The sequence below is a fragment of the Neovison vison genome, chromosome 13 (assembly GCF_020171115.1).
Source record: "Neovison vison isolate M4711 chromosome 13, ASM_NN_V1, whole genome shotgun sequence".
NCBI lineage: Eukaryota > Metazoa > Chordata > Mammalia > Carnivora > Mustelidae > Neogale > Neogale vison.
In genome coordinates, this window is record NC_058103.1 from 30,160,503 (window position 1) to 30,183,504 (window position 23,002).

Consider the following 23,002-nt stretch of genomic DNA (forward strand, 5'->3'; position numbering starts at 1 on the left):
ACCTCACAAATACTATAAAAATTTACTTTTAATTTGTACTGATTACCTGAATGTAAACAATGGCATCTCATTGTGTTTTTTTTTTCAATTTTAAATTATTGATCCATGTACAGCTTACTTTTATTTTTTAAGTTCATAATATTACAAACAACTGGAAACTGGACATTCTAACACGAGAATTAGCATGCTGCTAGTACTCTGCATTTTCTTCTTTCTCTCCAATCCTATTATCCCGATTCTTCCCTCAGAGGTGTCCCGTATTCTGAGATGAAATTTGCGTTTTCATTCCCTTGGTTCTGTTTTGTTTTAGTTTTAGCAATATATATGTATGCATGTTTAAGAAATACATTGCTTGAATTTACACTTTTTGCTCTTTATAAGAAGACACCATCTATATATTGTCTTCTAAAACTTGCTTTCCCTCCTCTCAACATTATTTATATTCATACATGTTGCACATAGCTCAGTTCATTTGTTTTTATAATCAACTGCAATTTATTTATTCATTCTCCTACTCCTGGCCATCTGGATTATTTTCAATTATTTAATGCTATTACTCACAGTGCCATAATGAAAACTTTAACATGTTTCCTCAAATATATGTTTCCCTTGCTGGAAAAAAGTGAAACTGGTGAGTCATAGCATAGGCAATCATTGTAACTTAGAGGATCATAATGCCAAATTGCTTTTCGAAATAGTCTGTAGTAATTCACTCTCCCATCAGCAGATCTGATTGGTCCATTTCCTCTTCAGCCTCTCATTTTGGGATGACTACGTGGGTTTTCATCATCCTTCTGTTAATGTAGTATATTACATTTACCAATTTTACTAATTTTCATATGTTGAACCATCCTTTGCATTCCAGAATTAAATCTTACTTGGTCATGTGTATATAATCCTTTTTAATGCACTCTTTAATTCAGTTTGCTAGTATTTTGTTGAAGATTTTTGCATGCATGTTCTTCAGGGATATTGATTTCTAGCTTTCTTTTCTTGTAGTATTCTTAACTTTGGTATTAGGGTAATACTGGCCTCAGGGAATGACCTTGGAAATATTCCTTCTTCATCAATTTTTTGGTAAGAGTTTGAGGAGGACCGATGTTACTTCTTTAAATATTTGGAGCAATTCAATCGACAAAGCCACCCGATCCTGCTTTCCTTTGTTGGGAGGTATTTGATTACTGATTTAATCTTGTAACTAGTTTTTGATCTGTTCAGATTTTCTACTTCCTCATGACTTACTATTGGTAGGTTATGGGCTTCTAGGAAACTATCCATTTCTTCTAGGTTATCCAATATGCTAGCATATTATTTTTCATAATCTCATAATCCTTATTTCTGTGGTATCAGTTATAATGTTTTCTCTTTATTTTTTTGTTTTAGTTCGCTCTTCTCTTTTTTTCTTAGTGACTATAGCTAAAGGTTTATCAATTTTGTTGAACTTTCAAAGAATCAGCTCTTAATTTTGTTGATTTTTTTCTATTATTTTTGTATTCTCCATTGCATTTATCTCCACTGTAGTCTTTATTATTTCCTTCCTTCTGCTAACTTTGGGTTTGATTTGCTCTTCTTTTTATGGCTCCCTAAATTGTAAATTCAGGTTGTTGATTTGAGATTTTTTTCTTCCTTATTAACGTATGTGTTTATAGCTATAAACTTCTCTATTGGTATTGCTATTACTGCATCCCATAAATTTGGTGTGTTTTGTTTTCATTTTATTTTTCTTGAGATGTTTTCTAGTTTCCCTTTTGACTCATTGGTTGTTTAAGAATACATTGATTTATTTCCTTATACTCATGGATTTTCCAATTTTCTTTCTGCTATTGATTTCTAGTTTTGTTCCATTGCGATTAGAAAAGACATTTTGTATAATTTTAGTCACTTTAAATGTGCTGAGACTTGTTTTGTGGCCTTGCTTATTTTCTGTCCTAAAGAATCCTCTGTGTATTTGAGAAGCATTTATACTCCACTGTTGTTAAGTGGAGTCATGGGGTTATGTCTGTTAGGTCTAATTGGCCAACAGTGTGGTTCATATCTTCTGTGTCCTTATTTATCTTCTGTCTGGTTTCTCTATCCATTATTGAAAGTAGGGTATTGAAGGGTCCAAGAGTTATGTTGCTGTTTTTCCCTTCAATTCTTTTAAATTTTGCTTCATATATTAGGAGCTCTGTAGCTTGCATGAATATTTTTAATTATTATATATTCTTGGTGAATTGGCTTTCTATTATTATATAATGACCTTCTTTGTCTAACTCTTGGTGACTTACAATTTATTCTGTATATTTACACAGCTAGCCCTGTTCTCTTTTGGTTGCCATTTGCATGGAATTTTTTTTTTCAATACTTTCACTTTCAGCCTATTTGGGTACTTATGTGTGTATTAGCTAAAGTGAATTTCTCATAGACAGCACATGTTTGCATCCTGAGTTTTGTTGTTGTTGTTTTTTGTTTTTATGCACTCAGCTTATTTTTGTCTTTTGATTGGGTACTTTGACCCATATACATCTAAAGTAATTATGATATGGAAGGACTTGCTGTTGCCATTTTGTTTATTGGTTTTTTGGGTCTTGCAGGCTTCTGTCCCTCCTCCTTTCCTCTTACTGTTTTCCTTAGCATTTCATTGCTATCATTTGTAGTGATATTCTTTGACTTCCTTCTTATTTTCTTGTGTGTATATCCTATATATATTTTTTCTTCGTAGTAACCATTGCAATTATATATCTTAAAGTCGTAACATTCTTTTACATCTGATAACAACTTAGCTTTATTGCATGTAAAATATCCGTACACAACTCTACCTCCCCTTTTGTGTTCCTGATGTTACAAATTATATCTTTTTATATTATATACTCATCAGCATAGATTTATAGTTTTTAAGTTATTTTCTTTTTTAATTTCTTTTTTTAAATTTCTTTTTTTTTTTTAAGATTTTATTTATTTACTTGACAGAGAGAGAGATCACAAGTAGCCAGAGAGGCAGGCAGAGAAAAAGGGGGAAGCAGGCTCCTTCATGAGCAGAGAGCCCGATGCGGGGCTCAATCTCAGGATGCTGGGATCATGACCTAAGCCAAAGGCAGAGGCCGAACCCATTGAGCCACCCAGGTGCCCCTTATTTAATTTCTATACAAGAATTAAATGTGAATTTATGCACCAAAGTTACATTAATACAAGTTACTAAATTTGCTCATGTATTTATGTTATAGGAAAAGTTTTTATTTTCATGTGACTTCATGTTGCTGTCTGGTATCCTTTATTTTTTACTTGAAGGACTCTCTTCAGCTTTTTTTTTTTTTTTTTTTTTTTTTTTGACTCCCAGAACAAGTCTAGTTGCAGTGAACTCCCTTAGTTTTAGTTTATCTGGGAAAAATCTTAATTTCTCCTTCAATGTTGAACAATAGTTGGCCGAATGTATTCTTGATGGGCAGTTTTTGTTTTTTTTTTTTTTTTTGTTCAACATTTTGAATATATTATCCCATTCTCTTTTGGCTTGCAACGGTTCTGCTGAGCAATCCAGTGATAATCTTATGGAAGCTCCCTTGGATGTAGTGAGTTGCTTTTCTCTCATTGCTTTTAAGATTCTTTGTCTTTGTCTTTGACTTTTTTTTTTTTTTTGTCTTTGACTTTTGACATTTTGATTATGTGTCTCAAATCTTTGGATTTATTGTGATTGGAATTTTTTTTTTTAAGATTTTATTTGACAGAGAGAGATCACAAGTAGGCAGAGAGGCAGGTAGAGAGAGAGGGAGAAGAAAGCAGGCTCCCTGCTGAGCAGAGAGCCCGATGTGGGGCTCAATCCCAGAACCCTGGGATCATGACCTGAGCCAAAGGCAGAGGCTTTAACCCACTGAGCCACCCAGGCACCCCTGTGATTGGAATTCTTTAAGCTTCTTTAGTTTGTATGCCTATTTCTTTCCTCAGATTTGGGAAATTTCAGCCATCATTTCTTTCAATAAGCTTGCTCTGCCTCCCTTGTCTCTCTTCTCCTTCTGTAACTCCCATATTGCCTGGATATGTCTGATAGTCCCTACACATCCCCGAGGCTCTCTTCACTCTTTTTGCTTTTAGTTCTCTGATTCGATTTCAAACAGCCTCTCTGCAAAGTTTGCCGATTCTTCTGCTTGATCAAGTCTGCTGTTCATTCAACTCCTCTAGTTAGTGTATCGGTTCAGTCATTCAAATTTCAGCTCCAGAACTTCTGTTTGGCCTTTTTATAGTTTCTATTTTTGATACTCTCCCTTAGTTCATTGTTTCCTTGATTTCTTCTAGTTGTCTATCTGTTCTCTTCTAACTCACCAAGCATCTTCATGACAGTTGTTTAAAATTCTTTGTCGGGCAGCTCATAGCTCTGCATTTCTTTAGGGTCATTCTCTAGGGATTTATTCTTTCCTTTGATTGGGCCATGTGTCCCTGTTTCTTCGGCATGCCTTGTCATGCTATTATTTTGAGATGTGGGCATTTCATCACAAAATCACTTCTCCCAGTGTTTACGGACTCGCCTCACGCAGACTCTTACCGATCAGACCAGCCAGAGGCTCTAGGACTTCTGAAATCTCTTCTAAGAATGTGTTTTCTCTGGCTTGTGCTGTGTTTTTCATTGTCTCAAATTGCTTGAGCTGTTGATCCCTCCTCTTCCAGATGCCCATAAGCTCTTGCTGCCTCTGTTATGTGGCTGTAGAACTGCAGCTGTAAAGCGGTACAGTGATCATAACTGTTTTCAACAGTTTCTCAACAAGGCTGCCAGTTCCAACAGTGCTTTGAGTCAGATGACACAGATTTCACCCGTCCAGCCAGAATGTTGGACACACAGTTAATTATTTTGTTTCTATCCTTTTGGGAGGATCCCTCGTGGGAGAGTGTTTCCTCCAACTTGTGCGGCATTAAGTCAGATAGGAGGAGATGTGTGGATGGACATGGAAAATGTTGCAAGTTTTCCTACCCCTTTTGTTGGAATCTCTTTGGCTTGAGCTGTAGCTTCTCAAGTGGATTTTAGAGTTCTTATAAAGGTATTCTGGTCTGCATTTTGTGAAATTGGTGTCTCTGGAGGAAAGGGAGGGTCTAAAGGTTCCTGCTCTACCATCTTGCCAACATTACTCTCCTCGTTTTGGCTGTTTCCAAACAAACCCTGTCAGTGCTCCGGGTTAAGCAAAACAGAAACCAGTCCATGGAGAAGCCCTCAGACAAGCCAGAATGTTGCATGCAAGGTTTACTCTTTTGTTTCTATCCCAAGGGAGGATCCCTTGAACAGGAGGATTCCTCCTGGTTGTGCCACATTAGGCTGGCTGGAAGTGGGGTGCAGATGGGTTAATTTTCCTGACCCTTTTTTTAGAATCCCTTTTTGGTTTTGTGTTGGTCTGGGTGCTGTAGCTAATTAACTGGTCTCTAGAGTTCTTGCAAAGGTAATCCGACCTGAATACTGTTGCTGATTCAGTGTCTGTGGGAGAACAGGGCCGAAAGCTTCTTAATCTGCCATCTTGCAGACCCAGAATTCTTTTTAATGAAAGTGATGCTATTTTTTTTTTTTTTTGGTCTTGTTTTAAAAGGCTTTCCCTACCCTGATTTCAGAAAGATATTCACTTATATTTTCCTTTTAAAGTTTTTATATTTAAATTATTAAGGCATTAGGAGTTGGACTTGCACTGTGGATATGTATTTCAACGTTTTCCATATGTAACCAGTATTTCCCATCCTATTTTGAGCAATCTCTTATTTTTCCCTTGGAAGAGTCAAACAATTTTTGGCCTCCATCAACCTTCTAGATACAATGGGGCTATTCATGGGCTTTCTATTTTCTTCCATTGGTCAATTTGTCTGCTCCTGGGTCCAAACCACATTATCATAATTACTACAACTTTTAAAAAATTGTGAATATCTGGTAATGCAAATACCTCATCCTCATTCTTCTTTGTAAGTGTCTTGGTTATTCTTGGTCTTTTGCTTTTCCAGATATACTCTTTTTTTGCTTTATTTGAAGTTTTTAAAAGCGGAGGTAGAATTGACATATACCATATATACTTTAGAATTAACTTAAACTCTCCAAAAAGCCTGGAGATTTTGATTGATGTTGTATTAGATCTACAGATTAATTTGAGGAAGAAATCATAAGATAAGTTTTCCTATCCACAAGTAGGTTTATATCCATGTCTTTAAAAAGTTTTAAATGTCCTTCAATAAAGTTTATAATTTTCTACACAGAGATCTTAAGAATCTTGGATTTATTTATTTTTTTAAAGATTTTATTTACTTATTTGACAGAGATCACAGGTAGGCAGAGAGGCAGGCAGAGAGAGAGGAAGGGAAGCAGGCTCCCCGCTGAGCAGAGAGACTGATGCGGGGATCCATCCCAGGAGCCTGGGATCATGACCTGAGCCAAAGGCAGAGGCTTTAACCCACTGAGCCACCCAGGCACCCCAAGAATCTTGGATTTATTCTTATGTATAGTTTTTTTTAAGATACTATTTTTAAGTAATCTGTACCCCCAACGTGGGGCTTGAACTCACAACCCTGAGATCGAGTTGTGTACTCAACCGACTCAGCCAGCCAGGTGCTCCGCTTTATAATGTTTTGAATGTCATTTTGCTTTGTTTTGTTTTTGCTCTTGGACACAGTGTCATAAAAATTATGCTTCCAAATTTGTTGATCATGTGTAGAAATGAAATTGACTTGCCCTTCCATCTTGTTTAACTTTTCCGCTTCTTTTAATAATTTGTATGTATCATTTTTTTCAATACGGACAATCATATTTTCTGCAAGTAAATTGTTTACAACTTTTTAATATTCATCCCTTTGATTTCTTAATTTTTGCTTTGTCTTATTACATTCCCTTCTGCACACTCTTTTACTCCTTAATAATTCCTTGGTGAAACTCCAACTGTGGTTAAACACAACTCTGTCTTTTCCAGCAGGTATGGACCCCCACAACTGAACACAGAGAACAACATTCAATCGCGCTGAATTGGTTGCATGTGGACTTCATAAGCATAAAGCATACGCAATCACACCTGCTTCTCTCAGTCAACACACTCTCCCATCCCCCGGGCAACTATTTCACTCTGTTCTCTTTTTCCAAACCCCTGACACTCCTCCATCCTCATTTTCAGATAATAATTTTGATTTTTGCTGAGAAAATAAAAGATAAACTCCCACACCCTTCCACTACCACATATACCCACTTATCAACTTTGTAACCCCCAAATTCTCCCTTCTTCCTGTTATTATAGAAGCTCTGAAGACCAACCTGTCTTCTAGTTCATAGATGGCATCTCTTCTCACCTACTTAGAAATGTCACTCCAGGAATTCTTCCTCTCACTCTCTCTCTCTCTCACCTGCACCATCAGTTTTTCTCTCTACTGAATAATTCCCATCAGCACAACCTAATTCGTTCTGTCTCTCAATCTTCTCTTAACCTCCCTTTCTCCTGCTACCATTACTGCATTTCACTGCTCTACTGCTCACCAAAACTTTGCAGAAGGTTTTGTTTCTACCCACGTCACTAATTCCTCGTCCTTCATTCTCTCTTCATTGAGCTTTCTAAACCTCCCCGATCATCCGAGGGACTCTGTTCTTTGATGTACAACAACTCAGCATAGAATAAGGGAATGATTTACGCCTACACTAGAGCATGAAATCTCGTGTGTACGCACCTGATTACCATAAGCATACAGAAAATGGCTTCGTGGATGGAATACCATTCCAACAGGAGAAGAGAATGATGAAGGAAATACGAATTGTGGAAATTTTGTTCTTAATCCTGGTTTGTTATTTCTCAGGATGCTAACACAAGCATTCGTGCTTTTCTAGAAGTAGAAAAACAGAAAAGTAGAAGAATATTACCATTAGTATTACTAGACTATGTTACAATTCTTTTGTGCTTTCTGCTACTTGGATTTTGATTAAGATAGGGACACATCCATTAACACAGCATAGAACTGAAAGGATTAGCAACCATCCATATGTCTTTGTTCAGCCTCCCCCTGCCTTATGTGTCCATTTTATAGATGTTGAACATAAAGTTCAGGACACTAAATAATTTATCTAAGCTTCTATAATATATGACATGAGAAGGTTTTATTATAGAACCGTTGCTGAACTCCAAAGACAGATTCCAATGCCCATGCTTATAACTGTGATGGCAAAGTACCCTTTAAAAATGTGGATGTCTGGACTACATTCCAATTCTATTGGATTGTGATGTTGTAGGGGGTCAGAATATGTACCCAAGATATGCCACTATGGTAAAGAGATTATTATAAATTGAAGACACTTAAGATTCAACAGATGTGAAAAAAAAAAAAAGCTTTCCCTTCTCTGACTAAAAGCAGGAACTCACAAAAAATAAGCTACCATTAATTCTTCAGAATAGATACACTCTCAGAGGGAGAATGCAAATAAAACTTACCCCAAATTACTCTTCCTGGGGAGTTTTATGGCTCTGAGGGAGATGGGAAAACTACTCAAAACTGTATGAACAAACATCACAAACTTTCTTATCTCCTATTTGTTCCCCCTGTTAATCCATTATTTTTTCACTTGTTTTCCCTTAAGTGCCTTTCTCACCTGTCCCCTTAAACTATTAAGATGATATATAGCCCCCAAATTTTAACCACCTTTTCAAGCTTCTCCTCAATGATTTTCATCTATGTGTACATACACTGCACACATGAATCATTTTCTCTTCTCCCGTTAATCTGTCTTTTATCAGTTTAGTTTGCAGGGTCCCAATCACTGAACAGAAGAAGGTAGAGGAAAATTATTTTTTTTCTCCCCTAAAATTATAAGTCTAAGTCTTGTTCCATTTTTTTGTTCGTTGAAACTATCTTATGGAACCTCAACTTTATGTAAACCAAGCTCAGCTTATATGCTCCTGGAGACAAGCAAAGAAGAGTCACTATGCAAAGAGCACCCAATTTCCACGTCCACCAAACTGAATGACCAGCAGAGGCAAGAAATCCCTAGAGTGCCTTCAACTATATTATTAATGATAAATAATTTTGCTGTAGCTAATTTTATCAACTTGTACTGCCACAAATAAAAAGACCTTAGAAATCAATGTTTGCTAAGATAAATTTTCATTGTTGTAGCATCAAGAGTGATCACCTAATGACCTACCTGGCTGGAGAAGAGGTAGATCCCAGCACTATGCTCTTGGTCAACAAGAAATGTTAACACAGTTGAAGGTAAGGATTTCATTCCTTTCAAAATATGAGGTAAGCAAGGTAACCACTCATTAAATGGTTCGTTGGCATAAAAACAAGAGTTTGACTACAAAAAGAGAAAGGAAAGGTTAACGCCATTTTTAAAATGTAAGTTCTAATCTGTGTAATCTTAAGCAAACAAACCAGCAAACTACTGTGTTGTCCTGACTGACCACAAATACTAGTGATAATTCTTTGATGTCTCTGCTTCTCTTCTGGGGATGGGAGTCCAGAAAACACCGCAAAGCATCTCTTCTCGGCCTGGGTTGTTTTTCTAGAACTACAGTGTAGGTCCAGATTTAACATCACTAGGTAATTGCCATTAAACCCAAGTAGAGGCATAACTGGGTGCAAAGAGGGATGAAGTTTTTCAGCCTGAAGAAATACCATCTTTTAGATGAATAATAATCCATGAAACAATTCAAGAAATAAAATTTCTTAACTTTTAAAATATTTAATACCAGGGGTGCCTGGGTGGCTCAGTTGGTTTAGAGTCTGCCTTTGGCTCAGGTCATGATCCAGCAGTCCTGGGATGGAGCCGTGTGTACGGCTTCTCCCTCTCCCTCTACCCCTGCCCCCAATTGTGCATGCTTTCTTGTGCTCTCTCTCTCAGGTAAAAATCTTTTTTTAAAAAAGTAAAACTAATAAAATATTTAATACCATACCTCACTTAGAGTTCTGTTTCTTTCAAAGGTGATAGTAACATAATCAACTATAAAATAGAAAGGTGCAGAAATTACAAGCAGTATCTATATTTCTAAATGTGTCATTAATTAAATATATGCATATACGGTTTTCTTACACTTATAACCGAGCATGTCTATTGTCTCAGATTTAATCTTTCCCCTCAGTTTTAGGCCATTGTCTTATACAAAGCAAGCCTACCTTTCTACTTTATCCTATTTTTATTTATATTATTTTATTTAGTCTTTATATGCCATCATGTTGAAAAAAAAGTCTCATTTTACCTTCAAAGTGTTCTCTGTTAGCAAAACATCTTTCATTATACCACAATTTTCCTTTGATATAGTCAACCTACATGAATAAATGAAGAAATAAAAATGTCATTTAGGGAATAGGTAGACTTAAGATATAAAATAGAAAAACTTAATAAAAAATTCTAAACTGTCATAGTTTAGGAATGGAAGGCAAATAAAAGGAGAAAAATTGTATGCCAACAAAAGAAAAGGGGGGAGAGTGAGGGCAAGGGACAAGAACATGCATTTTGAACAACACATGTAAAAGGAATAAAAAGAAAAGAAAACTTCACGTGAATTGGCCTCTGTTAGTGAGAGACGCTGGGGTCAGTCAGTATAAGACTATTATTCTGGAGCTATCAGAAACTGTCAGACAGTTATCATGGTCATGATGGGCCACAAGTTTATAGATTGTATACTGGATATGAATTACGTGTGAGGGTTTAAAGATGGCTTTGTTATAGGAAGATTCTCATGTTCAAAGTATTGTTGAGACAAAAGGAAGACCTTGCATTTTTACAGACCAGCAAGAAAGTCTTTATAATCTGTGCATTAAAAGTCTTTTAAATAGATGTCCTAAAATAGATTGTGCACAACTCTGTGATTGTACCAGAGGTCTGAATCGCACACTTTAAATGGGTGAATTTTATGTTATATGTGTATAATTATATGTTATAATCCATAAAACTGCCAAACAAAAAAAAAAGCACTTCAAAATGGAATGAACAATTTATTTCAATGTGTAGTATCTTCAAGCTAAGCTGTTACATCAAATGTAATCTAAATCTTCAGGTTTGTAGGATATCAGTTATAATATCTAGGCAATTGATCTAGAATTTTTATTGGGACTTGATTTATTCCTTTTCTTTCTCTTTAGAGTCCTTGCTTTTTTTTTTTTCATACTTGGAAGCAAACTGGTAAAATTCCAGTGAACATCCTTGGGGATAATTTCATCCGACCAAGTTGGGCTCATTCCAAGGAAGAACTCAGGATGCAGAGATTGGTCAGGAATGAACACGTGATCCAAGTCAGGTTAAATGAGTGGGCCCAGACCTCCCGGGGCTCTCTGTAAAGACATAACTCATTCTTATTGGGGCCATTAACCTGACTAGATCAAAACCTGGTGCCTATTCCTACTAATAACTGGAGAAAAATGAGTGAGGATGAAGCTATTCTAGGAAAACAGACCCAAACGTGGAGAAGACAGAGTCCTACAGAGTCCTACAGACATCTGTTAGGCACTCAGTCCAGTCATGTCTGGAAGCTGGATCCATCCCCACCTTGAATTTCCTACTTACATGAGCTAATAGCTTCCCCTTTGCTAAAATCAATTTTAGTTTGGTTTTTGTCATTTGCCTTCAGAAGGTCCTGACTAGCCGTGTAGGGGTGAGGATCCAACTGTTTTTCTAAGTTTGTATCACAAATCATGTGAAGGTTGTTCTTACATTGTGACTTAATTGCTTCACCTGACAGGTGGGTATTATTATGCCCATTTTAAAATGAAGCAATTGAGGTCCAGAGGGTGCTAGGGCTGGTTCAAAGTTCATGGTGACGTGGCTAATAAGCCAGTGCAAGATGTAGCTCCCATCTGTCTCCATTTACTCTTGCACTGATTCCACAAATATTTACTGAGACCCCCCTATCTGCAAGCTGGCATGGGACCTTATGTGTATATGTGGCAGATGAGACTGGCCTTGACATGATACCTCATGTGTCGTGAGGCTGGTCAATGGGCCACTCAGAGGAGGGTGGTGAATGAAAGGAATTAGTGTTGAGAGATTTGAAGACTGCACAGATGGGACACTCTGGGGGTCAGGGAGGGATTCTGAAGCATGAGGAGAAATTCTCCAAGTGAAATTGAAAGGAGGAGGGAGGGCCTGCTGAGAAGATAAGACATCTTCTGTGATTGAGTTGAGGTGCTGGAAGGGTTGGCTCATCTCACAGAAGGCAAGTGTTTACTATGGCTGGCAGGAGAGCTGTCTGCTCTGTCCTGTAAGAGCAGACAGGACAAGGCTGAAGAAGGTAAGGAAGGCTCTGACTGGGAAGGCTTTTGTACGTCTCACAGAGTTTGAGTTTTATCCTTAAAAAACTGACCTGAAGTCCCTGCTGGTCCACAGAACAGACTGGGGAGGCTAACAGATTTCACGTTGTGACAAGTTCCCAGTTTAGGGCCTTTGTACTTGTTATTACTTCTTTCTGGATGTGTTTTGTTAAAACCATTCCTAGAGGTCATTTGAGCTTCTGTTTAAAGCTCAGCTCCTTGGAAGGCCTGCTAGAATCACCCTGTTTAAAATACTGTATTATCTCTGCTTCGGGCCCTATTGCTCTTCCCTGCTTTTTTTTTTTTTATTTATCTATTTATTTAGTTATTCTTGAAGTACAGTTGACATACAGTTTTATACTTGTTTTAGGTGTACAACACAGTGATTTGACAATTCTTTACATTCCTCAATATTCACCATGGTAAGTGTGTCACCATCAATCACTATACAAAGTTATTACAATATTATTGACCATATTTCCTATGGTATACTTTTCATCTCTGTGGGTCATTTATGTATAACTGAGCATTTGTACCTCTTTTTTTAATTTTAAATTTTTAATTTTTTATAAACATATAATATATTTTTATCCCCAGGGGTACAGGTCTGTGAATCACCAGGTTTATACACTTCACAGCACTCACCATAGCACATACCCTCCCCAATGTCCATAACCCCACCCCTCTTCTCCCAACCCCCCTCCCCCCAGCAACCCTCAGTTTGTTTTGTGAGATTAAGAGTCACTTATGGTTTGTCTCCCTCCCAATCCCATCTTGTTTCATTGATTCTTCTCCTACCCACTTAAGCCCCCATGTTGCATCACCACTTCCTCATATCAGGGAGATCATATGATAGTTGTCTTTCTCTGCTTGACTTATTTCGCTGAGCATGATACACTCTAGTTCCATCCACGTTGTCGCAAATGGCAAGATTTCATTTCTTTTGATGGCTGCATAGTATTCCATTGTGTATATATACCATATCTTCTTTATCCATTCATCTGTTGATGGACATCTAGGTTCTTTCCATAGTTTGGCTATTGTGGACATTGCTGCTATAAACATTCGGGTGCACGTGCCCCTCTTCCCTGCTTTCATGTGGACAAGCCCGAATTACAATCTGCAGTCACATTATGAATTTACTTATGACCCTGTCTGAAGTCCACCTCCTTCAACAGAGCAGTAGGCTTCAGGAGACTAGGGGACTTCACCTGTCTCATTCCACAGATAGAATTCCCCTTGTCTACACAAATGTGGCATACAGCAAGTCCTCAGCTACTATTTGTTGAATGAAGGAGTAAGTGAATTAACAAATCATCAAGTATGAGCTCCTTCAACTACCTGCCCAAATAGCCACATATATCCCATTCCTTCCATCTTTCCTTCGATTATTATAAAAAAGGTCTTACCTAAAGGTAAATCTCTATACTTTTCAGGAGAAGTTACTTGTTCCCTTTCCTCCCCTGCCACACTACTTTGCTACTTTCAGAATGCATGTTTTCCTCCCCTCTCATCACTAACAAAATCCCCTGAGTTTTGCTGAAATATTTTAGCTCGAGAAGATTTATTATAATATCCTTGCAAATAGTAAAAACCTCTCTGAAGGACAATTTGCATAAGTACTTATTCCTTGTGTAAGTATTTACTAACTGATCTGACGGTCTAAGTTCCAGAAATGTATTGTACCCATGTACTTGGACATGTACATGTACTTGGACTACAAACCTACCACATAGAAAATTGTTAATGGCAACATTGTTTGTCATAGCAAAAGATGAGGAAACTACCCAAGCATCCATCAGTATGGTACAGGTTAAGTCAACTCTGGGAAGTCCACAAAATGGAATACTCAGAGCTATAAAGAAGGAAGGGAGGAAAGGGCCATTCTTCATTTGCTAATATGGAATACTTCCCCTGATATGTTGCTAAGTGAAAGCAACAGGTAAGTATATATTTAGAATATAGTATAAAAAAAGAGGACAATTTATATTCATAATTATTTGAATTTACATTTAAAAATTACTAAAAAGATAAAAGATGGTGGGGATGGGGAGAAGCAGGGTGAATACAGACAAAGGAGCAAGTGAGACTTCTCAATGTGGAGCTTTATATAACCCTTTTGGTTTTTAACTATGGGGAATGTAATGCTATTTGAAAATAATAATTTTTAGACGTTGAAAATTCTAATTTCCCTTGCAATATGTTCTCTCTGTTTCAAGATCTTTGTCTAGCACTTCACTTTAATCCACATAGACCGGAAACGTATATTAGATACAATGAGAAAAACCATTGCCCACCAATGTTTTCTTGTTTCTTTTTTGCCCCAATGTCTGTGCTCATTGTTTTATTTTGCTAAAGTTCTTTCCTTAGCTGGGATAACTGGGTGATGTATTCTCCAAATTCTTTCTCAATCTGAAAGATGAGTGAATAATCTCTTGACTGGTAATAGGATTTTTGGACTTTGGTCCTTTTGTCTTGATAGTCTGTAGATGTGGGTTTTACTATTTTCCAGCTTCTACTGTTGTATTAATCTAATACCAGTGACGTAGATTTGCTTTTGTTCTTTCTGTTTGGAAACTTGTACTATTTTCCCCTTCAACTTCAAATTCAGATGCATACATGTTTTTCAATTCTTCCAGGATTTAGTGGGCATTTTCAATAGATAGCCTTGGATCTTTTTAAATTTCAGTGTAATCTTCTATTATTTGTGTTAATATTGCCTGTCTTCTATCCATTCCTTTTTTACTCCTTCCAAAAATTCTCTCATCTCTTAGACCTGGATTATCCTTAAAGACTTATCTTTGCCCCAGTGATTTTTACTCATCATCCCTAGATGGTCTGGGAAGTTTTTTCCTCTTCATCTTCTATGCCACTTTTTTGCATCTAAACAGTGGCTCTTCTATCATTCAATTTATTCCATTTTTAGTTGCAATTTGTGGTATTTAGTCCCAGAAAGTATTTTTATGTGGCACTTGAAACCGTAAGCTAATAAATGTCAGAGGTCTTTTTTTCTTGCTACTATCTCAGTGCTACTATCTCAATACGATCTCAGGAACCAGTAAAAGGTGTTCATTGGCTCATTGTTAAAGGAGTGGATTAAGTTCTGTCTTTCTTGTTCAGTTGTTGTCTGTTGTCTTCTCCATCAGCAACACTGTATGTTCTGATTCTAAAGATCTTGTGTTCTCAGAATGCTAGGCTGGCTTAGATGTATTTTCAAGGGAATGCTCAGGTCTGGTTTGGAGAGCACCTCAGAATATGGTGATATTGGAGTGACAGAAGGCCAAGAGGTCTCTCTACCTCTGGGCTGCCATCCCTCCCTCACCTCAGATCCAGAAAGAGGCTTCCTCCTTTTGGTCTCCTCCAACTTGCTTACCTCCGATTCAGGGAGATTATACCCTTCCCACTGGGCTTCTCTCCAGAAGACCAGCCACTCTCTCAAGGTTGACAGAAACCTTTTCTGGGGGGAGGGGGTTCCCAGAGCTCTGCAAGTCAAGCTCTCTCCAGGAGCCACACCTTGTAGTCCTTCACCTGCATGTCTTTGTGGCCAAAAGTCTTGTTCTCACATGACCCATTAGAGGAAAGACATGCCAGGTTTCCTCACTGGAGTTCCTCAAAGCTTGGGCTTTGAGTGAGTCCAGCTGTCCCAGCATCCCCAGCACCCTTGACTTAACAGGCAGGAGGACAGGAAATGGAAGTTAGTGGGAGCTGAAGGGTAAGGAACAAAGCTGAGGTGATAGTCTCCTTTGTTTCCTTATCATTTTTTGTGTGATTTAGTTTTAGCCAATATGTTTGGATTGTTTTCTAACATTTTACTTTATAGTTGGTTTTCCATTCTTTTATCTTTGCATCTGTTTTCCTCCTTTCTTGTTTTTTTATGGGAATCAAAATTTTATGGATTATTCTTTAATCCTTTTTTCCTTCCTCTGGTGGGTTGGAAGCTTTAGGTTATATGTCTTTTTCTTTTATGGTACCTATCCTTTAAACTCATTTGTGTGGAACTATACATTTTTCTATCAAATTCCAAAATTATTCTCCATATTGATTCTCCTATAAAACAAGGATCTTAAAATGGGTTGGTGACTCACTGAAAACTATCTCCAGTCCTTGTATTATCTGGAGTTTTGGTTCGGCCCAAGTACAAAACACAAAATTTGTAACTGTTACTTTTTATACCAATTCCATTCTTTGAACAAATATTGTGCCAGGCACCACGTTAGACACAGATCCCAGAGAGGAGATCATGGCCCCGGTGCCTGCCTCTGTTCGGGTTGAGAGCTCACATTCTAGCTCTGTCACTATCTCTGGCACCCCATTTCTTCATGAGGGTCTCTTGGTGTTAAACTTTCCTAATGTCTTATCTGTACAAATTTCCTTTCTTCACCCTCATTTTTGAATGATAGAGTTGAGCTAGGTTTGGGGTCCTATTTTGACAGGTGCTTCCCCTTGTTCTTTCTAAGGTACATCAGTTTTGACTGCTCTCCCTGGTTCTCTGCTTCACATTTCCTCCAGTTAGTATGGCAAGAAGTTAATCCCATTTGCGTCCTAAGACAGAAGTGCTCCTTCCTTCTAGATGGTTTGAGTAAGCGTGTGTGTGCCCACCTGGGTGTGTGCCCATAGGCCCATATGAGGATGGAAGGGGGAAGGGACACAGCAAAAGTCTACGAATAATCATGATTTTGTAGTGGTTTCCAAACTGAAGCATGCTTATGTGTTGATGGGAATGACTTTGTTGAAATACAAAACTTAACTTTGGAATAGAGAGGAAAGAAGAAATAGAAAAAAAAAAAACAACTGATGGAACCCTAACCCCACACCCCAAGGCCAGAAGCAGAGCTGTGGCTAGCCTTTCTCCAGGTAGGCAGAGGCCCATATGGGGGTAGATGGATTGGGGAGAAAAGTGTTAGCCAAATCTCAGCCCTGACTTTCTTTCCAGCTGGGCACTATTGTGCAGAATACACCTCAACCACTCCCTGAGTCCTGGACAGAACATACAAAGAAAAGGTGGGGGAGACCTCTGAATAGGGAGAGGCACTTCTTCCTTCAAAACAGAAGGGGAGATCATTGCTTAACATTTGCTGGAAACGTGTTCAAGTTCAAACTGTAAATAAGATCATAGTAACAGGAACGATCTATTTTGTGGGTTCTTGTCTTGCCCCTCATCTCTCAGGTCATGGAGGAAATACCTAGCTTCTCACCAACCCTTGGGAATTAAAGCTTCTTACCCTTTCGAAACCACAAAAGTCTGCTCTGGAAAACTATAAGAAAAAAAAAAAGCACTTCAGTTTTTGCTTGCATATCAGAAGGCAAAACAAAGCACAGCAATTTGAGTTATACTAAAGGGAAATGATGCTTTCTGTATCCTAGCAGTTACAAGCATCACACACTAAAACCAGCTTCTAACCCAGTTTAAATAATATGCTGGAGATGTCATCTTTGGTCTTTGCTTTGTTTCACCATTGTATTAATTTATTTGTGCTTGAACTTAATTTCAGAAAGGATCCCAGACTCTTTTAAAAATCATGTAATGAGAGGCACTTGGGTGGCTGTCTGTTGAGCCTCTGACTCTTGGTTTCAACTCAGGTCATGACCTCAGGGTTGTGGGATCGAGCCCTTTGTCAGGCTCCCTGGGGAGTCTGCTTTAGGTTCTCTCTCTCTCCCTTAATCCCTCCCCCTTCTCTTTCTAAAATAAATAAATCCTATTAAAAAAAGAATTTCATGGTATGCATAGTATATATCTTCACCAAAATGCAGTCCCCTTTTTTCAAACCCCAAATTAACTTTTTTTTTTAAAAAAAAAGATTTTATTTATTTATATGACAGAGATCACAAGTAGGCAGAGAGGCAGGCAGAGAGAGAGAGTGGAGGAAGCAGGCTCCCTGCTGAGCAGAGAGCCGGATGCGGGGATTGATCCCAGGACACAGAGATCATGTTGAGATGAAGGCAGAGGCTTTAACCCACTGAGCCACTCAGGTGCCCCCAAAATTAACTTTATAATTTATGTTAATTTGTAATATTATATTTAGCTTTGTAAGTTACCATAAAGTATTTGGGGAACATATATAACTATAAAATAGATATAATATCTTCTACATGTACCTATTTAAAACTTACTATAAATTTGTATAGCAATAAAACTAGCACCATTTTCAAAGGATATATTCAATACACTAGAAGGCAAAGGAAAAAGTCACTTCCATTTTTTACATAGAAAAAGCATTTAAATTCTAAGATACACCACACAGAGCTCAAGTATCAAGAATCTCCACTTTTTGTTACAGAAGATATGTAAACACAATTCACATACCGGTAAGACAGAGGATGATGGATAACGGAGATCTCCACTTACAAAACAACCCAGAGAGGTGAGGATAACTAAAAAGTGATTTGTTAAAACCATATCCACCACTGAAAGTTCTCTGTGTTCTAAGGGAAGAAATCATACCAGGGGTTAAAAAGGAAGGAAAAGGTGAGCTCCCCAGCAAAGCAAAGACATTTCACCAATATTGATCAAGTGTGACATACATGGGATAGGTGAAGAAGGTACAGTTAGAGGAATTACCTTCTCCAATTTGGGAATAGATCGTATCTGTCAAGTTAAACCACAAGATATCGTCGTAATCCCAAAACCCGGAAGAACTGAGGCCTATGTAAATGCCTAACATGAGAAGAAAGGAAGGTTAACTCTAGACAACTTTACAAAGCAAGTAACCCACTCCCATGGTGCTCCATCATCTGGGGCCAGGGTCCTCATCTGTCCCAACTTCCAAACAATTCTCTGCCCCACTTCAACTCCCCTCCCCTCAATTGCGATCTCATTTCCCAAGCAATGGAAAGATGAAGTGACTTCAGGTTGACATAGAAGTTTAGCCAACCATCTGAATTAAATTTTAAGGCTTGTGTTTTATATTGAAGGGGATCCGAATATGCCACCCCAAATATGCCACTCTGGCTTAAGGATTACTTGGAGCTGAAGGCAAATGAGAATCAACAGACTCAAGAAGCATTCTCCAGGGGCGCCTGGGTGGCTCAGTGGAGTAAAGCCTTCGCTTTCGGCTGGGGTCATGATCCCAGGGTCCTGGGATCGAGCCCCACATCGGGCTCTCTGCTCAGCAGGGAGTCTGCTTCCTCCTCTCTCTGGCTGCCTCTCTGCCTACTTGTGATCTCTGTCTGTCACATAAATAGATAAAATCCTTAAAAAAAAAAAAAAAAGCATTCTCCACCATCTCCTTACCTGCCTAAAAGCAGAGCATAATTTTCCCTTTGGGAAACGTGCTTCCCCACCCCTGTACCAGGAAGAGCAGAGTACTCTTATCACCAGAGATGGGAGGGGCGTCAGCACTGAGACAAGTCTGCATAAACAGATTTTACTAGAATAGCTCTTCTCATTATTCTGCCCATATATTTCCTAGTCACTTCCCCATAATTTATCATCCCATGAAGCCCAAACTTCTTTCTTTTCTTAAAATGGTATCTATGCCCCCAAGTTTAACCACTCAATTTTCACTTTTATTCAGTTAACTCCCATGAACATAAATAATAATAAAAATTGTGTGCTTTTTTCCCCCTGCTAATCTGCCTTTGTTAATTTAATTCACAGACCTCATTCACATAACATGAGAGGTTTTTTTTTTTTCTTTTCTGATGGTACTTTTGTAAGCATAAACACATTCCTATTTTGGAAATACAATCTTACTTAATACTTTAAAAACTCCAAGAAGAAATTTAAAATTCCAAGAGGAAGAAACTATCTTTGACTTACTTTAATATTTATGATTTAAAAAACAGAAAAAATATTTGCTAATGCCTCATGAGAACCTTGTAAAAGAAGATGGAACCCACTGCACATACCTTGATCTCGCCTTTCTTTGGCCATGGGTAGGAGTGTTGAGAGTCTTTCATTTTAAATATAGAATATTAACCTGAAGTCTAGTCAATTGGCATTAACTATTGAGGGCAGTGGGGGAGCCTACAAACAGTTGATAATCTAATACATATCTTCTGTTTCCCAAAGATGAATGTAGGGGCACTCATATCTTGAAGTGTGTATTTTCACTCTCAGCTGTTTTCCGTGTAGACAAAGACATAGCTGGAAGTGTTATCATTTACTTTTTCCAGGAAGAGGAAAACTAATGACAAAAGCATTGTCTTTCTAAGCACTAAGTCTCATTCCACAGAACACTGTCCTATAGTCTAAGTAGGAATGACTACTGGTGTCCTCTATGATATCACAGGACCAGACCCCTGCAAAGTTTAGAAATATTTAATAGAGAAGTAAGTAGTGCAATAAATGCCTTATCTTGATTAATACTGTTAGACTCAAGTTATAAGCCACTCTGTATAACGAGTGACCACCAGGATTATAGAAGCTGATGTAGACCATTGTGAAGAGTTTGGATTTTATTCTAATGGCCAAAGGGAAGCCACTGGGTGTTAGATGCAGGGAAGTGACATGATTTGGTTTACCCTTAAGGAGATCACCCTAGTGGCTGTATGGAAGGTGGGTTATGCAGTGGCAAGAATAGAAATAGGGAGACCATTTAAGAAGTTATGAATTAGGCTCGTGGAAAACCCATATTGATTTAAGATTTCAACAGAGGGGAGAAGTGGTCATGCTGGGGATACACACTGGGTACAGCACCATCCTGGAATGTTGTGAAAGGAAGAGTGGGAATGGGTTCTAGATTTCAGTTTTGAATAAGTGGATATAACTGGGATAAGGAATACTGGAGAGGAACAGACTTCCGAGGAAGATGAATCAAGAGTTTTGTATTGGACTTTCTGTATTTGAGATGCTCATTATACATCAAGAGGAAACGTAAAATAGATAACTGAATAGAGGAGTTCTGTCTCCGAGGAGCAGTTAGCACCAGAAAGAGAGATTTGGGAATCATGGACATGGAGATGGCATTTCTACCGAAGGACTGAGTTAAGTTTCTCAGAGAGAGGCGTAATTCCATAAGGAAGGAGGGTCCAGGAAAAGTCCTGAGTTCAACAACACTTGGAGGGGGGGCACACCAACCAGAAGCCCATCTAGAAAACTAAGGAGTGACTCGTGTGGTGGAATAAAATCAAAGGTGGTATCGAGAAAACCAAGAGAACGTATTTTGAGGAGACAGTGGTCAATTGTAAGAACTGCTGCTGGGAAAGAAAGTAGAATCAAGAATGAGAACTGACTGCTGGCAGTGCCTGGGGCGGGGGGCAGAGTCTGTTAAGTGTCAGGACTCTTGATTTTGGTTCAGGTCTTAATTTCAGGGTGATGAGATCAACCCCTGTGGGCAGGTTCCGCCCAGTGAGGAGTTGGCTTCCTCCTCCTCCCTCTTTCTCTGCCCCTCCCCCAGCTCGCAGGTGCGCTCTGTCTCTCTGTCTCTCTCTCAAATAAATAAATAAATCTTAAAAAAAAAAAGAATTCACTGCTGGAACTGACCGTATGGAGATCACGGGTGATCCTGGGAAGGAACATTTCAGAAGAACAGCGAGAAACAAACACTGATCTGTACTGGGATGAAGACAAAGTGGGGAGGTGGGAAATGGGGCGCCATCTACAAAAAGTTCTTTGCACAAATTTTGCTTTGAAGGAGAACAGAGAGATGCTTAGGATGGGAGATGTTAGGGTTTATTTGTATGCTAATGGACCCAGTCCAGGAGGGAGGGAGAGCAGGTGATGCAGAGGAAAAGGTGACATTTGCCACATAGATGTGAGTGCTTCAGATGGCTGCAGGGAGTGGGTCCAGGAGAACAGGGTGGGCGTGACTCTGACAGCGGCAGACACGGCAGACACTTCTCGTGAGGCAATGGGCGAGAAGGCAAAGTGTGCAAGTATGAATGCAAGTAGAGTGGCAGGTTTGCAGGGGCAACAGTGGATCCAGTTCCTCGGGATCCGTCATGGCTCTCTACATGAACTATGAGATCAAGTCGCGGCTGAGAGCAAAATGGAGAAGAGAAAGCAGAGAGTTGGAGGAGTGGGAAGAGGTGTGAGAGAAGGTCATTTTGCAGAGTTGGAAAATAAATATACCACAGTAAAGAGACAGGACTTCTGGGTGGTGCTGAGTGCCCTCTTGGGATGTGATCGTGAACGGACAGAGAGACCAGTCAGTAGAACATCAGAGTTGGGTCTGCATGGGGACGGAAGACAGGGCAGGGCAGGGGAGTTACAGAAGTGTGGATAAGTGTGGGCTATACAACCTGTGGAACGTAGAGAGAAAGGGTGTTGAGAAGTGGGGAAAGTCTCCGGGAGATCAAAGCAGTGCTGGAGGAGGACTAGGAGAGACGGAATGGGGAGGTCGTGGACAGGGTGAGATGCTCATGGTGGAGATTCTGCACATAACAACATTATTGGAGACAATGAGGTCTAGAACATGGGCATAGAAGACTGGGGAAGATCACTGGAGAAGAGAACAGGAGGCCTTGAAGCTGAGTACTGCACGGGATGGCGAAGTCACTGAAAATAGTGACAAAAATAGCATGGCGAGGGGCACCTGGGTGGCTCAGTGGGTTAAAGCCTCTGCCTTCAGCTCCAGTCATGATCCCAGTGTCCTGGGATCTGAGCCCCTCATTGGGCTTTCTGCTCAGCAGGGAGCCTGCTTCCTCCTCTCTCTCTCTGCCTGCCTCTCTGCCTACTTGTGATCTCTGTCTGTCAAATAAGTAAATAAAAATCTTTAAAAAAAAATAAATAAATAGCATGGCGAGGAGGGCAGGGGTCCAGAGACTGAAGTCATCCATGAGGGAGTGTGAGTAACAGGAAAGGTCAGCACAGGCTGTAGCCAGGAGGAATTGCAGGGAGAGGAAGTCTGAG

At 39.0% G+C, this 23,002-nt stretch overlaps 1 protein-coding gene across 1 annotated transcript in view; it reads right to left on the reverse strand.

Annotated features, from left to right (window-relative positions):
• Nucleotides 1-23,002, reverse strand: part of CATSPERB (cation channel sperm associated auxiliary subunit beta) — a 109,946-nt gene that overhangs the window by 61,283 nt on the left and 25,661 nt on the right. The window contains 7 exon segments of the mRNA XM_044231233.1: nucleotides 7,642-7,794; nucleotides 9,095-9,259; nucleotides 9,858-9,904; nucleotides 10,161-10,227; nucleotides 17,433-17,465; nucleotides 18,515-18,633; nucleotides 18,770-18,865. Of these exon segments, the coding sequence (XP_044087168.1) occupies nucleotides 7,642-7,794; nucleotides 9,095-9,259; nucleotides 9,858-9,904; nucleotides 10,161-10,227; nucleotides 17,433-17,465; nucleotides 18,515-18,633; nucleotides 18,770-18,865 (680 nt within the window).